The sequence below is a fragment of the Zingiber officinale genome, chromosome 3A (genome assembly GCF_018446385.1).
Source record: "Zingiber officinale cultivar Zhangliang chromosome 3A, Zo_v1.1, whole genome shotgun sequence".
Classification (NCBI taxonomy): domain Eukaryota; kingdom Viridiplantae; phylum Streptophyta; class Magnoliopsida; order Zingiberales; family Zingiberaceae; genus Zingiber; species Zingiber officinale.
The window spans coordinates 153,363,691-153,386,739 of record NC_055990.1 but is presented as its reverse complement, the minus strand read 5'-3'; the positions used below and the strand labels follow the sequence as shown (position 1 = coordinate 153,386,739).

The 23,049-nt window shown below is 40.2% G+C and overlaps 2 protein-coding genes, 1 long non-coding RNA gene and 1 pseudogene across 3 annotated transcripts; all 4 read left to right on the top strand.

The window, feature by feature from the left end:
- Positions 1-381: 381 nt before the first annotated feature.
- Positions 382-1,201, top strand: LOC122054142. The gene is made up of 3 exons (XR_006132579.1): positions 382-397; positions 838-961; positions 1,188-1,201. It is a non-coding gene; the product is annotated as an uncharacterized LOC122054142 (long non-coding RNA).
- A 7,266-nt stretch (positions 1,202-8,467) lies between these two features.
- LOC122054141 (DNA-directed RNA polymerases II, IV and V subunit 12) lies at positions 8,468-11,580 on the top strand. Its single transcript, XM_042615965.1, has 4 exons — positions 8,468-8,547; positions 8,867-8,927; positions 9,036-9,128; positions 11,374-11,580. The coding sequence occupies exons 2-4, from the start codon at positions 8,885-8,887 to the stop codon at positions 11,394-11,396; spliced, it is 159 nt and encodes a 52-aa protein (XP_042471899.1). The 5' UTR covers positions 8,468-8,547; positions 8,867-8,884; the 3' UTR covers positions 11,397-11,580.
- A 4,385-nt stretch (positions 11,581-15,965) lies between these two features.
- Positions 15,966-18,041, top strand: LOC122052888 (transcription factor TCP7-like). Its single transcript, XM_042614628.1, has one exon. It carries the CDS (start codon positions 16,536-16,538, stop codon positions 17,478-17,480), a length of 945 nt encoding a protein of 314 aa, XP_042470562.1. The 5' UTR covers positions 15,966-16,535; the 3' UTR covers positions 17,481-18,041.
- Positions 18,042-20,266: 2,225 nt separating this feature from the next.
- LOC122052885 lies at positions 20,267-22,805 on the top strand (annotated as a pseudogene).
- Positions 22,806-23,049: the final 244 nt, after the last annotated feature.

Genomic DNA, 23,049 nt, shown 5'->3' with positions numbered 1-23,049 from the left:
TTATGGAAGTTTGAAAGCTCATTTGCTTATGTTCTTTCGTTCTTCTGATGTTCTTTTTTTCATGATTAGTTGCTAATATGTTAACAGTTAATATGTATTTTCCTACGTATCCCTAAGTCGTTACTCAATACACATTATGCCTTATCTTTTAACTCAAACAAACTCAACTTAGTGCAAGTTAAATATGTGGATGATGGTGTCGAGCATTTGATTCTCTCAAATGAAAAGATAAAGTTTCATTTATCTTGTGTAGAAATGAAGGATTTATGTTTGAAATGTGGTGTCCCCAACTTAGTGAAGAAAGGCCTCAATTACAATGAATTGCTGGCTTTAGCACTTAACTTTCATGATTATCAAGATCTTGAACCAGGTGAACTTGTTTGGGCAAAACTTACAGGTATGTGTAAATTTATGGTGTAGTTATCTTATATGTTTCTTGCTGATTACAAATTAGGTATTTTTATATGCAGTAAATTGATTGAACTTTGAAAAGATTTTCTTTATGATTATCTTCATAATTATTTAAAATGTTAGTATTGTAGATGTTGGGATTAAATTTGATAAAAGTTCTCGACACTATTTGAAGATTTAATATGATAATAATGTAAATTTATTATTTAATACTTTACTTTTTTGCATTACATGCTTTGTAGCTAGTGACTTTGTAAAAACTTTACATTGCTTCACATTTGATTGCTAGATTGAAATGTCAACAGTTGGGACTACTATCATGAATATCATAATTTTGTATTTGTCTTTGTTAGATGGGCTGCAGATGTTTGGTACTTGCATAGTTTTCTAAAGAATCTTCTTATTTATATACATTCTCATTGATAGGGCATGCTATGTGGCCAGCAGTTGTTGTTAGTGAATCAAATTTTGGTCCTAAGAACGCTTTGAAGCCTTCCCGGACAAATGAATCTATCCTTGTACAGTTTTTTGGGACTCATGATTTTGCAAGGTTGAGTTCTTATTTAAGAGCTGTTGTATTTTACATTATCTCATCAAAGCCATTTTCACTACTTTTTTTTTAAAACTTTGGATTGGATACTGAAGATTTCGGATCTTAGAATAAAAGAGGAGTCTTACATCAAAATTGTGCTTCTTTCAGAAACCAATATGTGATTATGGATTTGTTATTTTGAATTGTAGACTATTAAAGGTTATTTTTAATAATTGTTTTACAGGATCAAGTTTAAACAGGCTATTCCGTTTCTCAATGGCCTCCTTTCCTCTTTGCATCTGAAGTGCAAGCAGGCAAGATTTTGTCGAAGCTTGGATGAAGCAAAAATGTATGTGTTTTCTTTGATATGTGATTTTCCATTCTTTCCTTTCAAAGTTAAAAAAACCATACAGCCAATTGCCTGTTGCATCTAGTTTCAGCACTCTCTAAGTTGCTATGTTTCTTTGAACTTCATATAATTCGGCCATTGTTTTGTTGCCATGTTTTTTCTTTCATGTAAGCAAGTTCACTGTATGAAAGTGCATATATACATCTGGCTAATAGCGTTTAGTACACATATATAATGTTTGCTCTTTATTACTTGTTTGAAGTTGAAAATGACAAGATGCCATAAACGAAATATCTTTTAATGTCATCAGAGCTGAAACTGCTCTATTTGGTTATTGTTTCAAATCCATGAAGGTATGACCATCACAAATAGCTACATAGTGGTATCTGGAAGTACTTTGCTAAAGATGTGCAACAATTGTTCCATGTATAGGCTAACATATGGTGCAATGCATTATTTTCTGATGCATTTTCAATAGCCGGAACCTTTGTTTAGTGTTTTCTTTGTCTATACAATGAAGAAAAATGTGAGGTGTTTTTTTATAAAGCATCAACTTGCGATGGGGGACTAAACTGATGTGCCATTAATGCATTATCAAACAAGATTATCGCATCTGTGGAAGTTGTGGGCTGGTGTTGTAGGTGGGGAGGAGCACCTTTTTAATTTGATACAAGCTTTTGTTAAATATTTTTTTTCATTATATATTGAAATATGTTGATAGAATATAATTTGGTGGTTCTATTGAAGGTTGGAGCAAATGTCTTTTGTCGCTTAAAGCAAATGCCTTTTGTCGTTTGGAGCACATGTCTTTTGTCGTTTGGAGCACATGTCTTTTGATTTTTTTTTTTTGTGGAGAAAACTTATTATTGAAGGTTGTATATATTTTGGAGATTGAAGAAAATATTGTGTTTGTGTTATAGTGTGGAGTTAAATGTTATGAATATTTTGAAATGAAATACAAATTGTATGTGTTGATTTGGTAATCCAATTTATATTTATGTGTTATGGAAATAAATTAAGTTTGTGAAATGAAATATGAATATTGTCAATTGATTTAAATTGAGCATTTGATTTGGAATTCTATAGGTACAATAGAAAATAGGATTTTTTTTTGTAAAATTGGTAATTCAATAATAGCAGCGGTTTTAACCGTTCCTATAACTAGACCTTTGGAACCGGTTATAACCGCTTCTAAAGGGCAGTTTTCTAGATTGGAAAATTCTATAGAGGTGGTCATTAACCACTTCTATAGGTATCCATCATGATCGATCATTCACCGCTTCTATAGGTATCAGGATTGGTCATCAACCGCTTCTATAGGTATACATCAGGATCGGTCATTAACCGCTTCTATAGGTACCCATCAGAATTGGCTCTTAGTCATGAACCACCGGTCAGCTTTACTGCATCTGTTGGCTTTAGCGTCGCCAACATCCACAACGGTTTTGAACCGGTGCAATAGATTTAGCAGCGGGTGATAACCGTTGCTATAGGTGTCTTAAAACCGCTTCTAAAGGCTTATTTTTTTGTAGTGTATATATGTGTGATATATTGTTATGGGTACTATTTAGTTTTGTAAACTTTTGTGATGTTTGGATGTTGATGTTTGGTACTTTAAAGATGTTTGGATGATAATGTTTGGTACTTTAATGAAATTTGCACTGGATGATGATGTTTGGATTGTAGGTTTTTGATCAATGATATTTTGTAGATATATTATTTATATAAAATAATGGTTATAAAATGATGGAAAAGATTCAATTTTTTATTTATTGTCAAAATGTTGTATATTGTACCCAAAGACATTAGTTTAAATATGTGAAACTGTTGTCAATGGCGTTAAAAGACAACGGTGAAAAATCATTGTCAAACTGATGTTAAATAACATTGATAGCTAAAAAGACAACGGTTTTTAACCGTTGTCATTGGCTAAAAAGATAACGGTTTTTAACCGTTGTCGTAGACAGTTCAAAACTGTTGTTGAAGAGCATATTATTAAAGGAATACGCTCAAAGACAACGGTGAACAACTGTTGTCGTTGAATAAAAAGACAACGGTTTTTTACCGTTGTAAAACTGTTGTCTTTGTGTTCAAAGACAACGGTTAAAAACTGTTGTCTTTGGGCATCCTCTTTAACAACATGACATTTAACAACAGTCCGAAAGGGCCTATGACAACGGTGAAAAACCGTTGTTGTTAGGCTTTTTTCTTGTAGTGATAAGGTAAACTAATACAAATCTAGATAGTGCAATAAGAGACATAACAAAAAGATCAAATAACTCTGGGTCTTCAGGGGACTAGCGACTGGAACTCTCCGGACAGCATCAACCTGAAAATAGCAACGGAGGAGGGTGTAAGTCCAACACTCAGTGGGTAACAACTGATATGCATAATAAAGAAAATAACAACCAGCACTAATCATGTGTACAATCTCCTGATACAAGAAGGATAAATGCAACTGAAACAAACAGGAGAAAACTGTACTAACCAACACCAGGGTATAAGTATAACAGGGTCGTCAGACCGAGAAATATCAAAATCCTATATGCATGTCAATCATATGCATCCATATAAATGCAGCAAGTAAATGCAGCAAACACAAGAAATAAATGCATCATGCATATGATGCAAATGTCATGGTCACCCCTGACGTCAGTCAGTCATCTCACATACAATGGTGAGACCGAGTGGGTAGGGCTATGATAACCATGCACTCTGCCATCACTGCTCCTGATGAGTGACCGAGTGGACGGGATGCTGTCGGAGTACACTTATCCTCCTACCCCGAATCATAAATGGGGGAGCTCAATGCTCTCATCTCCCGGTACACGATGACGGGGAGGAATCTCTGCCGGCTACCACACTGCGTTACACTACCAATGAGCGGACCAACGACGCCAAACAGAGTCCAACCGCCTGCCGGCTACCACGCTGCTACACTAAACTAGCGGAGCCAAACATAGCAGAACCGTCTGCCGGCTACCACGCTGAGTCACCAGACCAACGAAACCAAACAGCAGAACTGCCACACACCTGTCTGATATATCACTAACCCATGAGTGGTGGTGTGTACAGATACATGTAACTGGCGATGTGCTCGACAATAATGGAGCAAACTATCGCACAACATGCAATCATGCGAGATGATGCATGACACTAAACATGGCAATATCCTGAATAGCATAGCAATATCCATATATATAAATATTAAAATATGTACCATAGGATAATGAATCAAATCAAAGGTACACAGATCAGATAGGATATGAAAAACCCTAGGTCCTGAACATAATATATATCATGGTTGTGTCACTACCCCTATAAACATATATAATCAGATAAGTACTAACATGATGTGCATAACAAATAAACAAACAAGCATGTATCAGATCGGGTAGTGATCAACCGAAGCAAATGAGAAACACAATCATTGCTATATGTTAAAAACATTATTATGCATATCGAATGACATAAAGTCAAAGTATCCGCCTCCAATCGAAAAGTCCAATCTGGTCCAAATACAACGTCGAGATACTCGTCTCGCGTCAAAGTCATGTGTCACGAATAAAAATAAATTTTATTTAGCTACAATTCTTCTAAATAGCTAAATAAAATCTCTAATCCTAAATTAGGGCAAAACCCTAATCATATTACCATCATTCTTCCCACAAGAATTAATCTACGCATGATCATCTATCTAAAATAATCGAATCAAAAACATGACCTATAGCATATATCAAATGCTCTACACCTTACCTTACTTCTTAACCGCTCCTGTTAATCCACAGCCAAGGAAGTTTGCTCCGGAAAGGATTAGCTGGAACAATGGAAGTTGCTGGTTGGAATGTTACCAGAACCAAAAACCAGAAACCTCACCTCCTGAAATTCACCTTACTACTCGGATCTCACTTCACAGCCTAGATCCACCGAACCCTACACATGCTGGACCAATCACTGAACGAATCAAAAGAGGAGATCACTAATTCAACCAATCATTCCATAACAACCTAATTCATCTTCCCTCTTCCCCTCTACCGATCGGAGGTGATCAAGGATCCGGCAACAGTGATAGTGCACGGGTGCTCGCGGTGGATCGGCAGTGGCACGACAGTGGCGCTAGTGCACAGGGGAGGGCCGACGACACTGCTGATCGGAGAATAAGAGGAAGAAGCGGCGGCGTCGGCGCTAGGGCAGAGGCGTCGTGGACCAAATCCAGAGCAAACTGAAGGGATAGTGGTCGGCGTTGAGCAAAGATCCGACGAAGAAGCACTAGCGGCAGCGGAATCGGGAGAAAGGCCGACGGTCGGCGTCGCTAGGGCACACACGGATGGTGGATTCATGGAGTCAGGGCGCCTGTGGTCAAGGTCAACGTCAGCACAAGAAGAGAAGAGGGGCTCGGGTAGGAAGAAGAGGAAGAGAGCTTGGCCGAGGGGTTTATTCGTGAGGGGGAGCGGCGGTTTTGCATCGCCGATTGGGAGAGGACGGTTAGGGCACAGGGGGGTTCGGCGGCGTCGGGCGCGCGGGGAAAAGGCAGAGTTCGGCGAAAACAAAGAAAACAGAAAAAGAAAATAGATAATTAAATTCAACTTTTCCTCGCTTAAATTAGGTAGCCAAAATAGGTTTTTCCGAACCCCTTTTTATCCCCGTAAACTTGTCCATACGAGCTCCGAAAAATTTCCGAAAAATTTCTAAAAATTCTGAAAAATTCTCTTATTATTATTCACCCTTTTTCGGTATTTTACATACTTTAATCGACAGACTATATTTCTTTCAGTTTTAAAGCAACAAATATTAAACATGCAAGAAATTGTATTGACAAAATAATTGGTAAAAATTCATTTAACAATTTTTCTAATTTACAAGATTCATTCGACAAAATATTTTGTAGCTTGCAAGAATCTTTTGGCAATATTTCTGATTTGCAAAATTCTTTTGACAAAATAATTTGTAATTTGCAAGAATCTTTCGCCAAAATATTTTGTAATTCGAAAAATTCTTTCAATAATATTCTTAATTTGCAAGAAGTGTTCGGCAGTTGATTTTTTAATCCGAAAAACTCTTTCGATGATTCAATTTTTAATTCGTAAAAATCTTCAGGTAATTTTTCGATTAATTGAACCAGTTGTTCTGAGGGTAGAGGTCATACCTTACTTACCTCGTCGGTCGTTAGTTCTCCCCCTGTTGAATTACTTTCTTTCGAAGACTCTCCCCCTTCATCGATGCTTGTCTCGGTTGAGCTTTCATCTTTAGGTGGGTCTTCTGCTATGATTGATGTTTCGGCAATTTCTTTAGTCTCGGATTCGGCTTCTTTTGATTCTTCATGAATCTTCAAGAACTTTTCCCAAAGTTCTTTTGCGCTTTTGTATTCGCCAACTCTATCGGGATCTTCATTTGGTATTTTGCTTAGGAGGTGAAATTTAGCTCGCCCGTTTGCCATAAACTCCTCACGTTGCTTATGGGTCCAGAGACGTTTATCGATTTCTTCTCCGTACGCGTTCTTCGGTTCTTCATAACCAAATTTCATTATTGAAAAAATACCAAAATCAGAGTTTAGATATACCTCCATTTGTTGCTTCCATAAAGGAAACTCCCCCTCGAATGTTGGTGGGTAGTCGCTAGCTCCGGCCATCGTTTTGTTGCTTCAGACGGCAGTTAGTCCTTTTGAGGTGTACTCGGCTCTGATATCAATTGTAGGACCGTTGGGCCGGCTGGAAGGGGGGTTGTTGGATATCCTACAAAATCAAAACAAATAAACAATCCTTTCTCGAACTCTTTAAGCTAACACTTGTAAAATAAACAAAGCAGATAAATAAAACATTAAAAAGACGAGGCACAAGATTTACTTGGTTACAACCGATGTGGTTGTTAATCCAAGGAAGGTTAAGCGCACTAGAATACTCCTTCAGGCGGAGAAGTCTCTTACAACGTTGAAGCACAGAAACAGAAGCTTAACTCTAAAGCACACAAGCGTAGGAATTACAAGTAATGAGTTCGTTGAAAAGCTTCTGGACCAAGGTTATATTTATAGCCTTGGTCGGGGCGCCTGGAAGGGTTCCGGACCTCCTGGGGGGATAAGACTTTATCCCCCAACGTTCAGAATGCATTAGACACGTTTTGGTCAAACATGCTGGTCCGAGCGCCCGAATGCTTGTGGGGAGGCCTGGAGTAGGTAAGGGTGACCGGGGCAGGGCGACCGGATGCTCGCAAGGAGGCCCAAAGCAGGTCAAGGTGATCGAATACTCGCGGGGAGGCCCAGAGTAGGTCAAGGTGACAGGATGCAGATGCTTGCGGAGCCAGAGCAGGTCAGGGTGACAAAATGCTTGCGGGGAGGCCCGAACCATTAGAGTAATGGTGATCCTTTGTTTGAGGGGAAAATTGTTGGAGTTCAATCAAAGTCTCACATGGGAAATATTTAGAAAAGATAATGAGGTTAAAAGGATGTAGGATATCTCTATTGGAATGATGCCTTTTGGGGAGAGCACAAGAGCAAAATAATGAGAGCATAGGCTCAAAGTGGATAATATCATATCATTATGAAGATATGTGGACATCCTTTTGACATAATATCAAGATGACTGGATGTTTGCGGGGAAGCCTGGAGCAAGTAAGGGTGACCGGGTCAAGACGATCGGCTGCTCACAAAGAGGTCCAAAGCAGGTCAAGGTGACCGAATGCTCGCGGGGAGGCCCGGAGTAGGTCAAGGTGACAGGATGCAGATGCTTGCGGGGTGCTCCAGAAAAGGTCAGTGTGACCAAATTCTTACGGGGAGGCTTGGACCATGAGAGTAATGGTGGTCCTTTGTTTGAGGGGAGGATTGTTGGAGTTCAATCAAAGTCCCACATTGGAAAGATTTAGAAAAGATCATGAGGTTAAAAGGATGTAGGATATTTATTAGAATGATGTCTTTTGGGGAGAGCCCAAGAGGAAAATAATGAGGGCATATGCTCAAAGTGAACAATATCATATCATTATGGAGATATATGAACATCCTTTTGACATAATATAATATTAGTTATATTATATTACATTACATAGTATTTCGTATTGGTGCCCATTTTTAAAAAGATTAGATTAAAAAAACACAATTTATTAAAGAAAATGAACTTATAATTTGGTTTTTGTTTTAAAAAAATGAACTTATATATATATATATATATATATATATATATATATATATATACGCCGCTATAAACGCTAAACCCTAATTATCTCCATTCCTCTATCTTGCGATCACGCCTCGTAGAGAAGGAAGCCGGTAAGTTTCTCACCTCAAATTTTCTTCTCCCTCACACGATCTCCTCTTACTGTACGATCATTGCTTTCGTCTCGAGAGACTATTTCAATTTTGAATTGGGTGAGATTTTTGCCGATTCACTGAGATTTCCTTTCCAATCGACATTAAGCTTTGAATCAACCGATTTATTCGGATTTTTTTCTTTGTTTTTGTTTTCTCTTTTGTGAAATCTGTTGGGATTGTGATGCTCTATTCGACAAACTTTGAGTTGTTTGTTCTTTGTGATGGATCACAAACTAATGGATTAATCTAGTATTTTTCATGATTTTTCAAATCGTAGCTTTGCGTTTTTGAAGTCATGGATCCTCTGCAGCCTGAGCCTGTTAGTTACATATGTGGAGGTAAAAATTTGCTTCTTCTTTCAATTTATGTGGTTGAGTTTTCATGAATTCATTTGATCGCTTTGATGGTCTTTCTTATTAAGAAAAATTGAATTGGTTATGACTTAGATTGCGGAGCAGAGAACACATTGAAGCCAGGGGATGTCATACAGTGCAGAGAGTGCGGATACCGCATCCTTTACAAGAAGCGCACTCGTAGAAGTATGTACTAAGTGTTTTTTTATGTACATATACATTTTTTTTCAATAGCCCATCATAGATTGTTAATAATTATGGGAGGAAGAGTGAATAATTATATAACCGAGACAGCTTGCTAAAGTTCATAGCCACCTGCAAATGCCTTTTTTCCTTTGGTACATGTCTTTGTTCATGAGATGCTTTCCACATCGAATTGTTTGGTTTTCATTTGGGGTTTTACCGTTGCTGATAATGTGGATCTTAATCTTTTTTTGTCGTCGGTTGAATTAGTACAAAAAAATAAATATCTTTGTAAGAGTTGACTGAAAGGAAATCAAGATAGATTTTTACAAATGGTTTAATCTTGGATTAGACTGTAATATACACACTTCCATCTTGTGTGAGATTGTAGTTTTTGTTCTGTGCAGATGATAATCCTAGACCAATTAATTCTTCGTTACTCAAATTCTTATGCTTTTGTGAAGATTTTTATAATTGAACTAAAGTGTAATGGTCAAGCAATGAAATAAATATTCCAGTACTTGAATACACTGAGATAGAAAGGTCATTATTTTTTCTAAAAAATTTATTTTCACCAAGTTAGTGACAATGGCCATATCTTCTCTCATATGTAGTGCATGATTGATAGTTGAATTGACTTCCCTTAGCATAATCTACTAATTTATGATTCTTAGTTTCCCTTATCTCGATCATAATTCTTAGTTGAACTACTCTTTTAAGAATCAATTTAATTTTTGCTGATTTCAAGACATGGTTTTGTTGTTGTTAATAAAATTTTCAATTTTTTCTTATTCATTTAGAACTTTTTTAATTTTTATTTTTATAATTATTTAAATTAATACCTGGGCTCAAGCTCTGGCCTACAGAGCTTGCACTGGGCAGGAAAACACAACTTACAAGTTGTGTTGAGCATGACTTGTTAAACCCATCTCAGGCCAGGTAAGACATGGAAAAAAAAGGACCAATCAGACCCGTGCCGTGCCCGGCTTGGGCACAACCCATTAACACCTTTTCAATGAATATTTGATTCAATCAAGGATATTTTCATCTTTTAGAGTTCAGAAGAATGCATACTTCACCAAATATTCAACCATCTTGAAGAATGTCTTTTGTGTCTCCAATCATATGTTATACAACCTTCATTTCTTTCTTCAAGATTTTGATCAATTCAATGTTAAATGCTGTTTTGAACCTTTTCTTTTATGTCTGTGAGGTCTTCGATTAATCAGATTGTTAGTTTTTATGTATTTATTTTCGGCAAACTACCATATGCTGATAATTAAAGGGTCTAGGGAAGTAGGGAGAAATCCAACTTATCATTTATAAATAAACGTCCTTTAAATAGAATAACTGCAAGACAACTTGCTTAATTAAAACCAAATGTCTCTGCCTATCCATGCTAAGAGCATTCACATTAGCTACCCTATCCAAAGATTTTATCCTAAATTTTGGATAGGCTAACTAAAAAACCTTTATATCAGTTACCCTATATATTCCCTAAATATAGATTTGATGAATTGTGATTCTCTAAATTTAGGGAATGAAATCTCTATCCTAAAAGTAAAATAATATTTTTGTTCAATCTCTCTCCTTCCGCTCATTTTTTTCAATCTCTCTCCTTCTGCTTATTCCATAAATATAATAATAAAAAATAGAAGAAAGAGAAGAAAATAATAAAAAATTAAAGATAATAGAAATTTTAGGATAGTTGATGTAGTGTGTAGTAAAAAGTGATTGTCTAAATTTAATAAAATGAATTATTTACCCTAAATTTTAGATATAGTAATAGGGAAACTGATATGGATGTTCTAATGTCTGTTAAATTCTTCCTCGTATTATGTGCTCTTGTAGACATCAGGATTTTCATCACCAGACAAAAAGGAATAAAGATTTCGAGTAGCTTTTAAGGTTTCCAGCTCTATCTTGGTTGTGTATGGTCCATTGGACATGTAACTGTGTTCTATTCTCAATAACAAATTTTAACCTTTCTGATAATCTTGTCTTTGTCATATGATCTGCACATAGTTCTATAATCTGTTACTCCGTCTTGGGATAATTTCCTTAAGATTAGAATTTTGGTTTTTTTTCAATAAATTAATGTGATCGCTATCATCTCGATGGTGCATTGTATTCTTCTGTATTCCTCTGATAAATTGCAGGAGTAAACTCTATACACAATTGTTTGGTTCTCCCTCGCATTTTATGGTTTAGCTCGAACTAATTCTAGATGTCTTTTCAAATCTTGCAGTTGTGCAATATGAAGCTCGTTGAGGACAAAGAAGTCTGCTAAAGTATGTGTTAAAATAGAACTTGTATTAAAAGTTTGATGCTATTGTATGATTGTGTGGTTGGTAAAACCTCGAACTTGTTAATGGTTGTGGATGCGAATTGTTACTATTAGCTCACGTTATTTGTAAAACAATCAATTACTTGATAACACTGTTATCGGACTAAATATCTCCCTACTTGTCAAGCCTAATTGTGTCTCTTCTCAGAAGAGAGATTATCAGAGTTGGTATGATCAATCTTGTTCACGATGATAAGAAACCAAGGATGAACAATATTTCGAAAAATTGCTTCGAACTAGATATGAATTTGACCATTTTTTTTTCCAGAAGAAAAGAATCAAATGCAATTTTTTGTGCTAAACTGAAACTCATTTTTGCCGAGTTGTTAACGTTGTCGGCTGTAAGGTTTTTGCCCTGGCTTTATCAAGATATGAACTCTTATCTTATAATAACAACAACTCTGTCATGTATTAACCAACTCAACTCTAAGTCGGGATACATTTGTGCCTTCTAATGAATACATATACACTGGAACGATGGCAGCTCGAAATCAGAGGAATGACTCTGATCATTCTTATTCAAATTCACAATGATGGACGCTCATTGCTGTTACCATGTACTCGCGTTAACTGGCACAATTGGTTCATGTGTTACTTACTATTCGATAGGGCAGATCAATTCCCAACAACGGATACTCAAATTCGCCATGATGGACGACACTCTCTGCTGTTACCATTTACTCGCGTTAACGGCGCAGTTGGTGCATGTGTTACTTACTGTCAATGGATAGGTCGAAGATCAATCCCCAACAGATACAGATAACAGATGTAAAATGCTCCGTTGATTGTCTCAAGTCCTTCATGCATGTATTATTATTGGTGGGTGAAGTCTTTGTCATTTACCTCCATTTTAGATCATGGAAAGTCATCATAAAACAGTCGTTAACGTGACGATTTCATCTTGTTTTCGCCAATATATGCTCATGTTAAAAACCCTCATATATAGGAGTAGTTGGTATATATATATATATAAAAGTGTTTCCTTGGGTCAATTTCTAAGAGTATAAAATGTCTCGTTGGATGTTTGATTTTCCCCATGCGAAGGGTCACTGTACTAGGATAAAATATTTCCCGTGATTTATCTACTTATATTTTGCTATGAAGCTGATGATATTGAATAATTTGGGGTGGACGATATCATATTTTGCTCCAATATACTAATATTAAAAGCTCTCACAAATTGATGTTGATCCCGTCCGGAAGTTAAGTCGGACAGAGGCTGGCCGCGCTGTCGCTGGTGCTAATGGAGAGTCGCCGAGACGCCTGGTTGATCTAGCACCTACCAGAAAGGTTCTCACAAGCGGATGACGGGGGGTGATGATGGGGATGACGACGCGAGGGCTCTGCACATACTCAGACAAGCCGTCTCTACGTTAAAGACCAAGAACTAGGGAAAAAGCCCCCGAGTCAGGTCCTCCGACGCTCAAGTCAGGTACTTTTTCCCCAGAATCACAGTGAAAGGACGAAAAGTAAATGACGAGAATGAAAAGACGAGTGAGCGTACCTGCGTAGAGACAAATCCCCCCTTTTTATATGGCTGGGGGTACTTTTAGAGTCTGACGGGTGTCAGGGAATGTCGGGTGTCAGGATTTGTCTGGCAGTGAATGACACATGACATCTTCCTTGGTTTGCATATCCCGACCTGTACGCTTTGATCCGGGTATCTCAACCCGCAAGTCCGTAAGTCCTGACCTGTAATCTTTGGTTTGCATATCCCGACTTGTACGCTTTGATCCGGGTATCCCAATCTGCAAGTCCGTAAGTCCTGACATGTGATCCTTGGTTTGCATATCCCTACTTGTACGTTTTGATCCGGGTATCCCAACCCGCAAGTCTCTAAGTCCTGACCTGTAATCCTTGGTTTGCATATCCCGACTTGTCCGCTTTGAACCGTGTATCCTGTACCGCAAGTCCGCAAGTCCTGACTTGTCATCCTTGGTTTGCCTATCTCAACCTGTACGCCTTGTCCGGGTATCCAGACCCGTAAGTTCGTAAGTCCTGACCTGTAATCCTTGGTTTGCATATCCCAACTTGTACGCTTTGATCCGTGTATCCTGTACCGCAAGTCCTGACATGTCATCCTTGGTTTGTTTATTCCGACCTGTACGCTTTGATCCGTGTATCCTGTACCGCAAGTCTACAAGTCCTGACTTGTCATCCTTGATTTGCCTATCTCGACCTGTACGCCTTGTCCAGACATCCCAACCCGCAAGTCCGTAAGTCCTGACCGCCACGTGAGCTTAAATTTTGAATGTCTCGTGGGCTTGACTTCTGACCGCCCCGAGGATTTGACTTCCGACCACGTTCGCTGTCCAACTCCACTATCATGCATTGTATCAAATGTAATTGGTATCTGTATGTATATTTATTCCAATAAAATTTAAGATGAATTCTGATATAAAATATTTGATCTTTCCATGTAAAAGATTATTGTGTTATGATAAAATATCTACTTTTTTTTACTCCAATACTCGCATTAAAAATTTAATCTATTGGTCTTAAATACCTAAGCCCATTAGAAAATCGAGTTTTCATGGAGTCCATTCTAAAGTTGTACCCCCATTTGAATCCTCTTAGATGGAAACACACGAGATCAATCCATTTGCCATCTCCAACTTACTGCTTCACTGCCATCCTTCATTACTTGCATCTCCTGCACCATCCTTCTAACCTTAATCAATTCATTGTAGTCCACCTCAGATCCTGATATGTAGTTGAACTATCAGTCTCTAGCCTAAATTAGCCATATTTTCATTTTTATCAGAGGCTGCTAGATACAGCTTTTCAAACTCATTCTGCATCTGCCTCTCCAAAATTGAGCAGTCTTCCATTTCCCAATTTAAAACTCAAGCCTGAGATGAAATTTTCACTAGCCTAAATAAATATTGCGAGCCAAGTTACAGACAAATGAACCCTAGACTTCTCAGTTTCTTTGGTTTGGTCACTGATGCGATTGTAAAAGGAGCACATCAAGGATGAGTCAGAGGTGGAAAATGCGATTGATATGGAGGTCAAAATTAAGACGATCAACGTCAAGGAGGCAAAGGGCTCACCAATGTTGGTCAAGCGGGCACTAATTGCCAATCGGCTCATCTGAGTAGGTCGCTTGTCCGGTCAGGATCACTACAGAAAGAATATCAGATGCTCACAACTGTGACTAAGTGAATGCTAGGTCAACCGGACTACTTGTCCGGTCGAACAAAAAACAACCTATTGAGCTGAGGGACTACGAAGAACAACCTTGGGCGACCAGGAGAGGAATCCCGGCCGAGCGGCTTACCCACTCAACCAACCAATGAGGCTCTTCCCATATCTCGTCGTATCTTTCTGGGAGATAGTGCCGCTGACAACAAGACATGATCAACAGACAAATCATACAATGAAAGCTTCTATTATCATGTTAGGGATTTGCACACCCTGTTAAGATATGGTGTCACATACACTTTTCTAATATGTCTTTTAATAAGACACTTGAGAAAACATACACGCGCCTTGAGAAGCATGCACGTCACCTACTGGAGCACTATATAAGGGGGAGGTATGTGTTATATGTTATTTGTGTTTGAGCTCTCCTTGCTGCTACATTCTTTCACCTTTTTTTTAATATTCCGATGACTAACTTGAGCGTCAGAGGATCAATATCAGAGACCCCTTCTATCCCCGATACTGACATTTTTTGTATTACATAATGGAATGAAATCTTCACATGGTCAACTGAGAAATCATATGTCTAGTGAGTCGTCTTCGACAGGATCAGTCACAAATTGATACTTTTCTTGCCTAAGCTTCCCCATCTATGACAGAGAAGCTCCCTTCTCAATTTATCTACCTCTTAATTACGCACTTAGGTAAGAGAAAGACTCCAGTTTGATATAGGATTAAGCCTCCAGAAGTTTTGCGAAGATATTTTGATGTCCAACTGTAATCCAAAGTAATTCAGAGGCAGATCCTTTTATTTGCACCGAAATACTTGAGCTAGCCTCCTTTGTGTGCAGTTTATGTTTCAGTTTATAGTTTAGACTTGTTTATTCACACTCAGCTCAGCTAAAACCTCAAGATTGTTCCTGAAACTGGCTGCAGTAGAAGTTTCAGCAGCTTGTGACCAGTTTGTCCATTTCCAGATACTCTTTTTCAAAATTTTAACTGCAGATTTAAGGTCCCATCTCATTCTCAGAACAATTTCAGTAAAATCCATGTTGCATTATCCACTTATTTTTCAGATTTAAAAGGCCCCAATCTGCATCTTTTTTACCATTGTTACTTGATATTAAGGAACACTAGTTCATCCATTTCTACCATGGAAAGAGGGTGGAAGTTGGAACTTTAATATTTAAGCCATCTGGTGACCTAAGGGTTTGATAATTAATATTAAAATAAATTATTTAATGACGTCAGCATATTATAAATCCAGAAAAAACAAAATTTTTTAAAAATAGAAAACTTACTGTTAATAATCATCATCAATTAACAGAAGTAATTCAGCCCTAAATCTCCCATCGTATTCGTAGCTACCCCATGACCTCGGCGACGCTTTACGGTGAATGACGGCGGCTTCTGCTGGCTCTCCGACGACGAGGGTTTCTAAGCTAAACTGGGTCGGCAATCGCGACAGTGGACAAATGCTCTGATGAGGACAGGGCGGGAGGCGGCACTACGTGATGCTCTATCTGTGAAAGGGGCTTTGGCTTGGTTGGTGGAGGCAATCGGATAGATCAGATCGAGAAGCAGATTCGACAATGTAATGGATCTAGTAGTGGTTGAGCGGGGAAGGATCCTTTGGTTGTGGAGGTTGCTGGCTTTGTGGCTGCAACAATGAAGGATGAGAAGATTGTGCTACGAGTTTGATGGAGTGGATGATCTTTGGCGATGAATTCACGCTTGGAATCTAAATGTTTTGCGTTTGATCTGGGCGATTCTGTGATCCTACCGCTGAAACCCTATTTCCTCATCTGGTGGTGTCCGAGGAGGCAGGAAACGGCCGAGGGCGAGCGGCCGAGGGAGAGTTGGAAGTGTTGAAGGTGGAAAAAAAGGGGAAGCGCGCTCCTCGTGGTCCCCACCTCCCCATGTGCATCTCCTCTTCCTCTCTGTCTCCACCCTTTCCTTCCTCTTCCTCCTCCTCGTCTTCCTCCTCCTCAATCATTGCTCTCCTCTCTCCTACTCCTTTCTCCTTCTTCCTTCCTTCTCCGTTTTTTTTTCCTTCCTTGAAACAAAATAGACACAAAAAAAAAGTATTCTTTTTCCAGGCCATGAACAACTCTGATGGCGGCGGCGACGCCCTCGAGGGCCAGCAGAAGGCGCCGCGGGCGACCGCCGCCGGGAACGGCGTTTTGGCGGTCAAGAAACCGCCCACCAAGGACCGCCACAGCAAGGTCGACGGCCGTGGCCGCCGCATCCGCATGCCCATCATCTGCGCCGCCCGCGTCTTCCAGCTCACCCGCGAGCTCGGCCACAAGTCCGATGGCCAGACCATCGAGTGGCTCCTCCGCCAGGCCGAGCCCTCCATCATCGCCGCCACCGGCACCGGCACCACCCCCGCTAGCTTCTCCACCGCCTCCACGTCTCTCCTCCGCGCTATCAGCTCCTCTTCCCCCGCCCCTCTCGCGCTCCCTTCTTCTGCCGCCGGCACCCACCTCCTCTCCCACTCCCACTCCCTCGCCCCTGCCCCCTTCATCCTCGGCAAGCGCCTACGCGCCGACAATGACTCCGGAGGCAAAGAGGAAACCCTCGCCGACGCCAACGGCGGCGTAGGAGTTGGACCAGCCGCCGGCTTCTGGGCGGTACCGGCCCGGCAGGACTACGGGCAGTACTGGAGCTTCGCGACGCCGGATATGATCCCGGTGACGCTCACTGGAAGGTTCGCCGGGCAGCCGATGGGGGAGGCGTCCGCCGCCCGCGTCGGCAACTACCTTCCTCTTGCTGGACACCTCAATCTGCTCGCCTCGTTGTCAGGGGCTCCCGGTGCGTCTCCAACGGGAGCGGCGGCGGGAACTGACGACGATGCTCATTAGCTTCTTCGAGGTTAGGTTACGGTTCTAGCTGTTCTCTGTCCGAGTCAGGAAATCCTCAGCTTCTGTATGGAATTGGAGTCGCTGCCTCGTCTTTCTTTAGCCCTCTTTCTGTGTCTCAATAATTAGGGTCTCTGTGGATTTTCCTCTACAAAATTCTTCATTGGTTCGCATTCTCGGAGCTCAGATAAAACCATGGAAATTAGTTGAATTCTTCATCCCACATATGCCGGAATTGGTGGAAAAAAGTCTGATCATCCTCTGAAAAGCATAGAGTGTCTCAGTGCGTCTCATTTCTTCCCATAAGAATTTCATTTACATACTTCATTCTGTATGAAGATTTCAGGGAGAATGATCAAGCTATCAGCAAAAAAAATAACTTGGGCATGGATTGGAAACGTTGGAGATTGAGGGAAATCTCTATTTACTATCTGTAAGTCCTCTACTGTCAAAGCTCCATTCTGTATTTGCTACCATATTTTCTTCGATTAGACAATAATGATGGTTTATGTCTGTATTTATGGATGGTTTGGTTTGTCTGAAAGCTAATAATTCTTGCTTCTAGCTGCTGAAGTTGCTTTCTAGGATTTCTAATGTGTGGACCTCGTACACTGCTCACCTTTTTATTTCAGCAGTTTGTCAGTATCAATTGTGACACGAATTATGAATTACTCATCACAATGTAGAAATTCTTTAACATTGGTAATTCCTGGTATATGCCATCCCAATCATGAAGTATTTAGAAAAATATATGCATGCAACTCTATATGTAAGCTGCAATTCATCTGCAAAACAAGTTCTAAACATCTCAGCTAATTATTAAGATCGATATTCAAGTCGCAATAGTACCCATCATACATCAATTTAAATGAAGAGTCTACGATGGCTTCACTGTCCTGTTCTTTTCAGTTTGCTTGTAGTGAAGTGCATGGCATGATTTGGGTGCCCCAAAAGATTTGATTTTACAAGATGTTGTGCTGATTAACCATACCTTTAAACGAATCATGAAGCATGTGCTATAATAAGATTTGAGCTTCTCAAAGTTTGAATGGTTTACTTGTGCTCTTCTACATATCTACTATTTATTTTTCCTCTCTGTCAGAGTTTGTTCTTTCCTTAATAGTTACATGCACCTGTAAATAAATTATTTGTCTGCCAAATGAATGCGACGTGAATTATCATCCATGTGAGACGATCATCCTACTCGAAGTACCCGATGACTATTTGTATTTGAATGAATGTTGAGCATTAATCGGTGTTCTCGACCAACCAATTTCCAAATTCAATCGGAATATTTATACTAATTCAGTTTGATTTGGAAAATATATATGGCTTATTCTTTCTCTAAGTTCCCACGTATACTTTGTCTGCTACTGAAACTTGTAGCTATTATTCTCCATTGCTATGCATGCGAATTTGACAATCAGGAAGAAAAGGAATCTGACAACGTTATTCACACACAGCTGAGCTGCTCTCAATTAGTTGACTTTTGTTTCATTACCACAACTGAGAATGCACAGCAATTTTACTTTTATTCTCTGTGAATGTTGACTTCTTTGCTAGTGTCGTTCAAACCGTGCAAACGTGATGCTCCTGTTTGTCAGTTCCACCATACTTGGGGACAGTTTACTTGTATTAGTTGTAGGAAAAGATAATTACAAAAAGATGATTAGAAGATGGAAGAGATTTATTCGAGAATATGTATCCATTGATCGTTATCTCATTATAATAAATCTATCATCCTCTATGTGATTGGACACCTGTTTAGATAGTTTACTTGCACTAGTGATGCTTATCGTTGTGCATTAGAGCTGGTGATTGGTGCCATCGAAATCAATAGGAAACCGACTACAATTCAGATCAAAAGCATTTGACATTAAAAAGGATTGATATCAACGTAACGGCACTTGGTCGAGGAGACATAATCCAATCATTCATGGTTTCTATTGTTGCTTTCTTTAACAAAATATAGGTCCAGTGGCCAAGCTACCCCACCAAATCGACCTGATGTAATGATCTGGATTCTACAATTTGATTGCCCTTGGCGTGTTCCCTTTTCCTTCCACTCTTATTATTATAAACTATCGACTATTATTTAATGGCACCATTAACATTAATTAATTATAATACAATGCGTGCAAATATTTATTATATTAAGAAAGAAAGAAAAAAAGAATAAATTATTAAATTAAAGATTTAAAATTTGGATTATGCTAGACCGGCAGGCCATCTGGTGGGCCGAGTAAGCCTGAAGGCCCGTTTACACTTGCAGCTGCAGATTGCAATATTAGGGATGTAAATGAATCCAACGGTTCACGAGTTATTCGGAATTTGATTCGATAAAAAAATTCGTTCGTTTATCTTATCGAGCTAAGCTCGAGTTCGATTTCGAGTTCGACAGTTTTATCGAGCCGAGCTTGAGTTTAAGGATATTTGGCTTATGAGCTCGCGAACATGTTCGTTTGTAGGCTCATGAGCTTTAAAATGAGCCTTAAATCGAGCCAAAAAATGAGCTCTAAAATGAGTAAAAAAATTAATTCTAAAAAGAATAAAAAAAATAAGTTCTAAAATGAGTCCGAAAACTAGTCCGAATTTGCTTAACGAATTAGGCTTGTTAATTATAATAATCGAGCTAATAACGAGTTGAGCTCGAGCCTTGTAATAAAGGTTCGATTCGTGCTCGAGCCGAGTTCGATTCGAGCTCGAGCCGAGCTCGAATCCGAGTATAATTTAAACGAGCCGAGCTTGAGTCTAATATTGTCCGACTCGATTTAGCTCGTTTACCTCCCTATCCTATGCAGTGTTCACAAAAGCAGCCTGAATTATTCCAATTTTCCTAACAATTCGCATGCCTCTGCGACTCCGACTACTCGAACGAGCACTCGCCGGCGTCGGCGCATCCCTCTCCTCCTACTCCACCGCCGCAGCCCACGCCGACGCCTTCTGTGGCCAATCCTTCCGCACGCAACTCCCCCCGCCCTCCTCCGTTCTCCAATGGAATACCCTCATCCGAGGCAGCGACAGCCCGCTCAGTGCCTTCCCCGTCTTCCGTTCCATGCTCCGCCAAGGCTTTCGTCCCAACAACTTCACCTTCCCCTTCCTTCTCAAGGCGTGCTCCGCGCGCGCGTTCGAGCCTCACGGTTGCGCGGCGCATGCCCACATCGTCAAGGCCGGTCTCCACCTAGATCCCTACGTGCGATGCGGCTTGATGCACTTGTACTCCCAGAGGAACGACCTCGCCGCCACTCGCCGAGTGTTCCAAGAGCGCCTCGACGAGGACACTGGCTGTTGCAACGCTTTGATTCATGGGTACGTCGAGGCCGGAGAGTTGGGCCTCGCGCGGGGCGTCTTCGATGCGATGGAGCGCAGGGACGCCGTCTCCTGGAACACGATGATCCATGGCTACGCCGTCGCAGGAGACTTGAGCGAGGCTCGGAACCTGTTCGCTCGGATGCCCCAACTAAATGTCGTATCTTGGAACTCCATGCTCGCCGCGCACGCCAGACAAGGTGACGTCGAGGGTGCTCGGAGGGTGTTCGCTGAAATGCCGAAGCGCGATGTATTCTCCTGGAACACAATGTTAGCGTGTCTTGCCCGGAGCCAGTGTGCAGACGAAGCTCTGGCACTCTTCGAGGAGATGAAACTAGCCAACGAGAAGCCAAATGATGCAACGATGGTAAGCTTGTTATCAGCTTGCTCTCATTTAGGAGCCCTTGATCGAGGGAAGCAACTCCATCAGAGTTTGGACGAGAAGAACATAAAGATCAATACTATCCTAGCCACTGCGTTGATAGACATGTATGCAAAGTGTGGAAGCATAACACTTGCAATGGAAATCTTTCGAGATATCCAGCACAAAGATCTGCTCGCATGGAATACAATTATCGGTGGAATGGCAATCCACGGGCATGCTGAAGGGGCTCTTCAGCTTTTTAATGAAATGACTAACAGTGGCATTAGCCCAGATGATATAACCTTTGTGATGCTCCTCACTGCCTGCAGTCATGCAGGGATGGTGACGGAGGGCAAGCGCATGCTCGACTGCATAAGGATGAGTATGGAATTGATCCAAAGGTTGAGCATTATGGATGTGTTATTGATCTCCTTGCGCGCGCTGGCTTGTTAGAGGAAGCAATGGAGCTCACTAAACATATGCCAATGGAGCCCAATGCTCCTACATGGGGAGCTTTGCTGGGTGGATGCAAGATTCACAGAAACAGTGAGATCGCAGATGGTGTGGGTAAACACCTTATCCATCTTCAACCAAGGCACAGCGGCCGGTGAGTTTGGCATTATCCAGATGCTTATTCAGAGTCGATAACAATGGTACTAGTTTGATCATTCTGTGAGGAAATGATAACCACTGTAATTTACCATGGGAAGAGGAAGTCTCTTTCCTTTCCAGTTTCCGCAGTAATGATTTATTTGTTCCATTCAAATTGTCTAACAGGTACATCCTGCTCTCCAACATTTATGCCACAGTTGGTCGTTGGGATGATGTGAACAAGATCAGAAGCAATATGTTAGTAAGTGGTGTTGCAAAGATCCCTGGCATCAGTATGATTGAGTTGGATGGTCAGTTTGTGGCTGGTGATCAGTCCCACCAGCAGTATGAGGACATCTACCTGAAGCTGATGGAGGCATTTCAGCGCTTGAAGGGTGAAGCTGGGCATTTTACCTGCGACATGGGAAGTGTCGCTCGACATTGAGGAAGAAGAAAAAGAACAAGCTTTGTCTGTTCATAGCGAGAAGTTAGCTATTGCCTTGGGGCTCTTGCACACAGACACTGAGGCTACCATTAGAATTTTCAAGAACCTGAGAGTGTGTAATGATTGCCACAGTTTTACAAAGTTCAAGAGTTTACAAAAGACAAATTATCATGAGAGACAGAAATAGGTTTCATCTATTTAAAGATGGAGCATGTTCTTGCATGGACTTTTGGTAGAAGGACCATATCAAATTGACATCACTCATTGCCATTGAAGACATCGTAACAGATGCAACATGATCCACATAATTGGACTCCAAGCAATGTGCCAACTGCTTCGAACGATTTACTATGGGTAATGGTCTAACGATCCAAGTAGCAAAATAATCTTATAATTATAAGGGGATTGCTAAATGACCAGCCAGCCAGAATACATGCATGTATTATAATTGAGAAGATAGAGATTTCTAGCTGATCAAATTCTGACCAACAAGATTTATGTTTATTGGGATTGCTAAATGATCAGAATTTGACCAGTAAGAATACATGCATGCATATATATGAGCATTTTAGTAATATCATATGTATATATTAATTACATACATGCATTATGATTGGGAAAATAGAGATTTCTAACTGGCATGTATGTATTCTGACTAGTCAAATTCTGACCATTTAACAATCCTCTTATAATAAATATATTAGTAAGTGGACGGACGTTGCATTTACATGTATTCAGTTTATCAGGCGTGACCTTCGTAAAACCACTACACTCGCACAGGCGTGGGCGTGCTGTATATATGTACGAGCACGTGTGTGGAGATCTAAAAGCCCAATCTAGCTTGTGCATATAAAACTAATTAA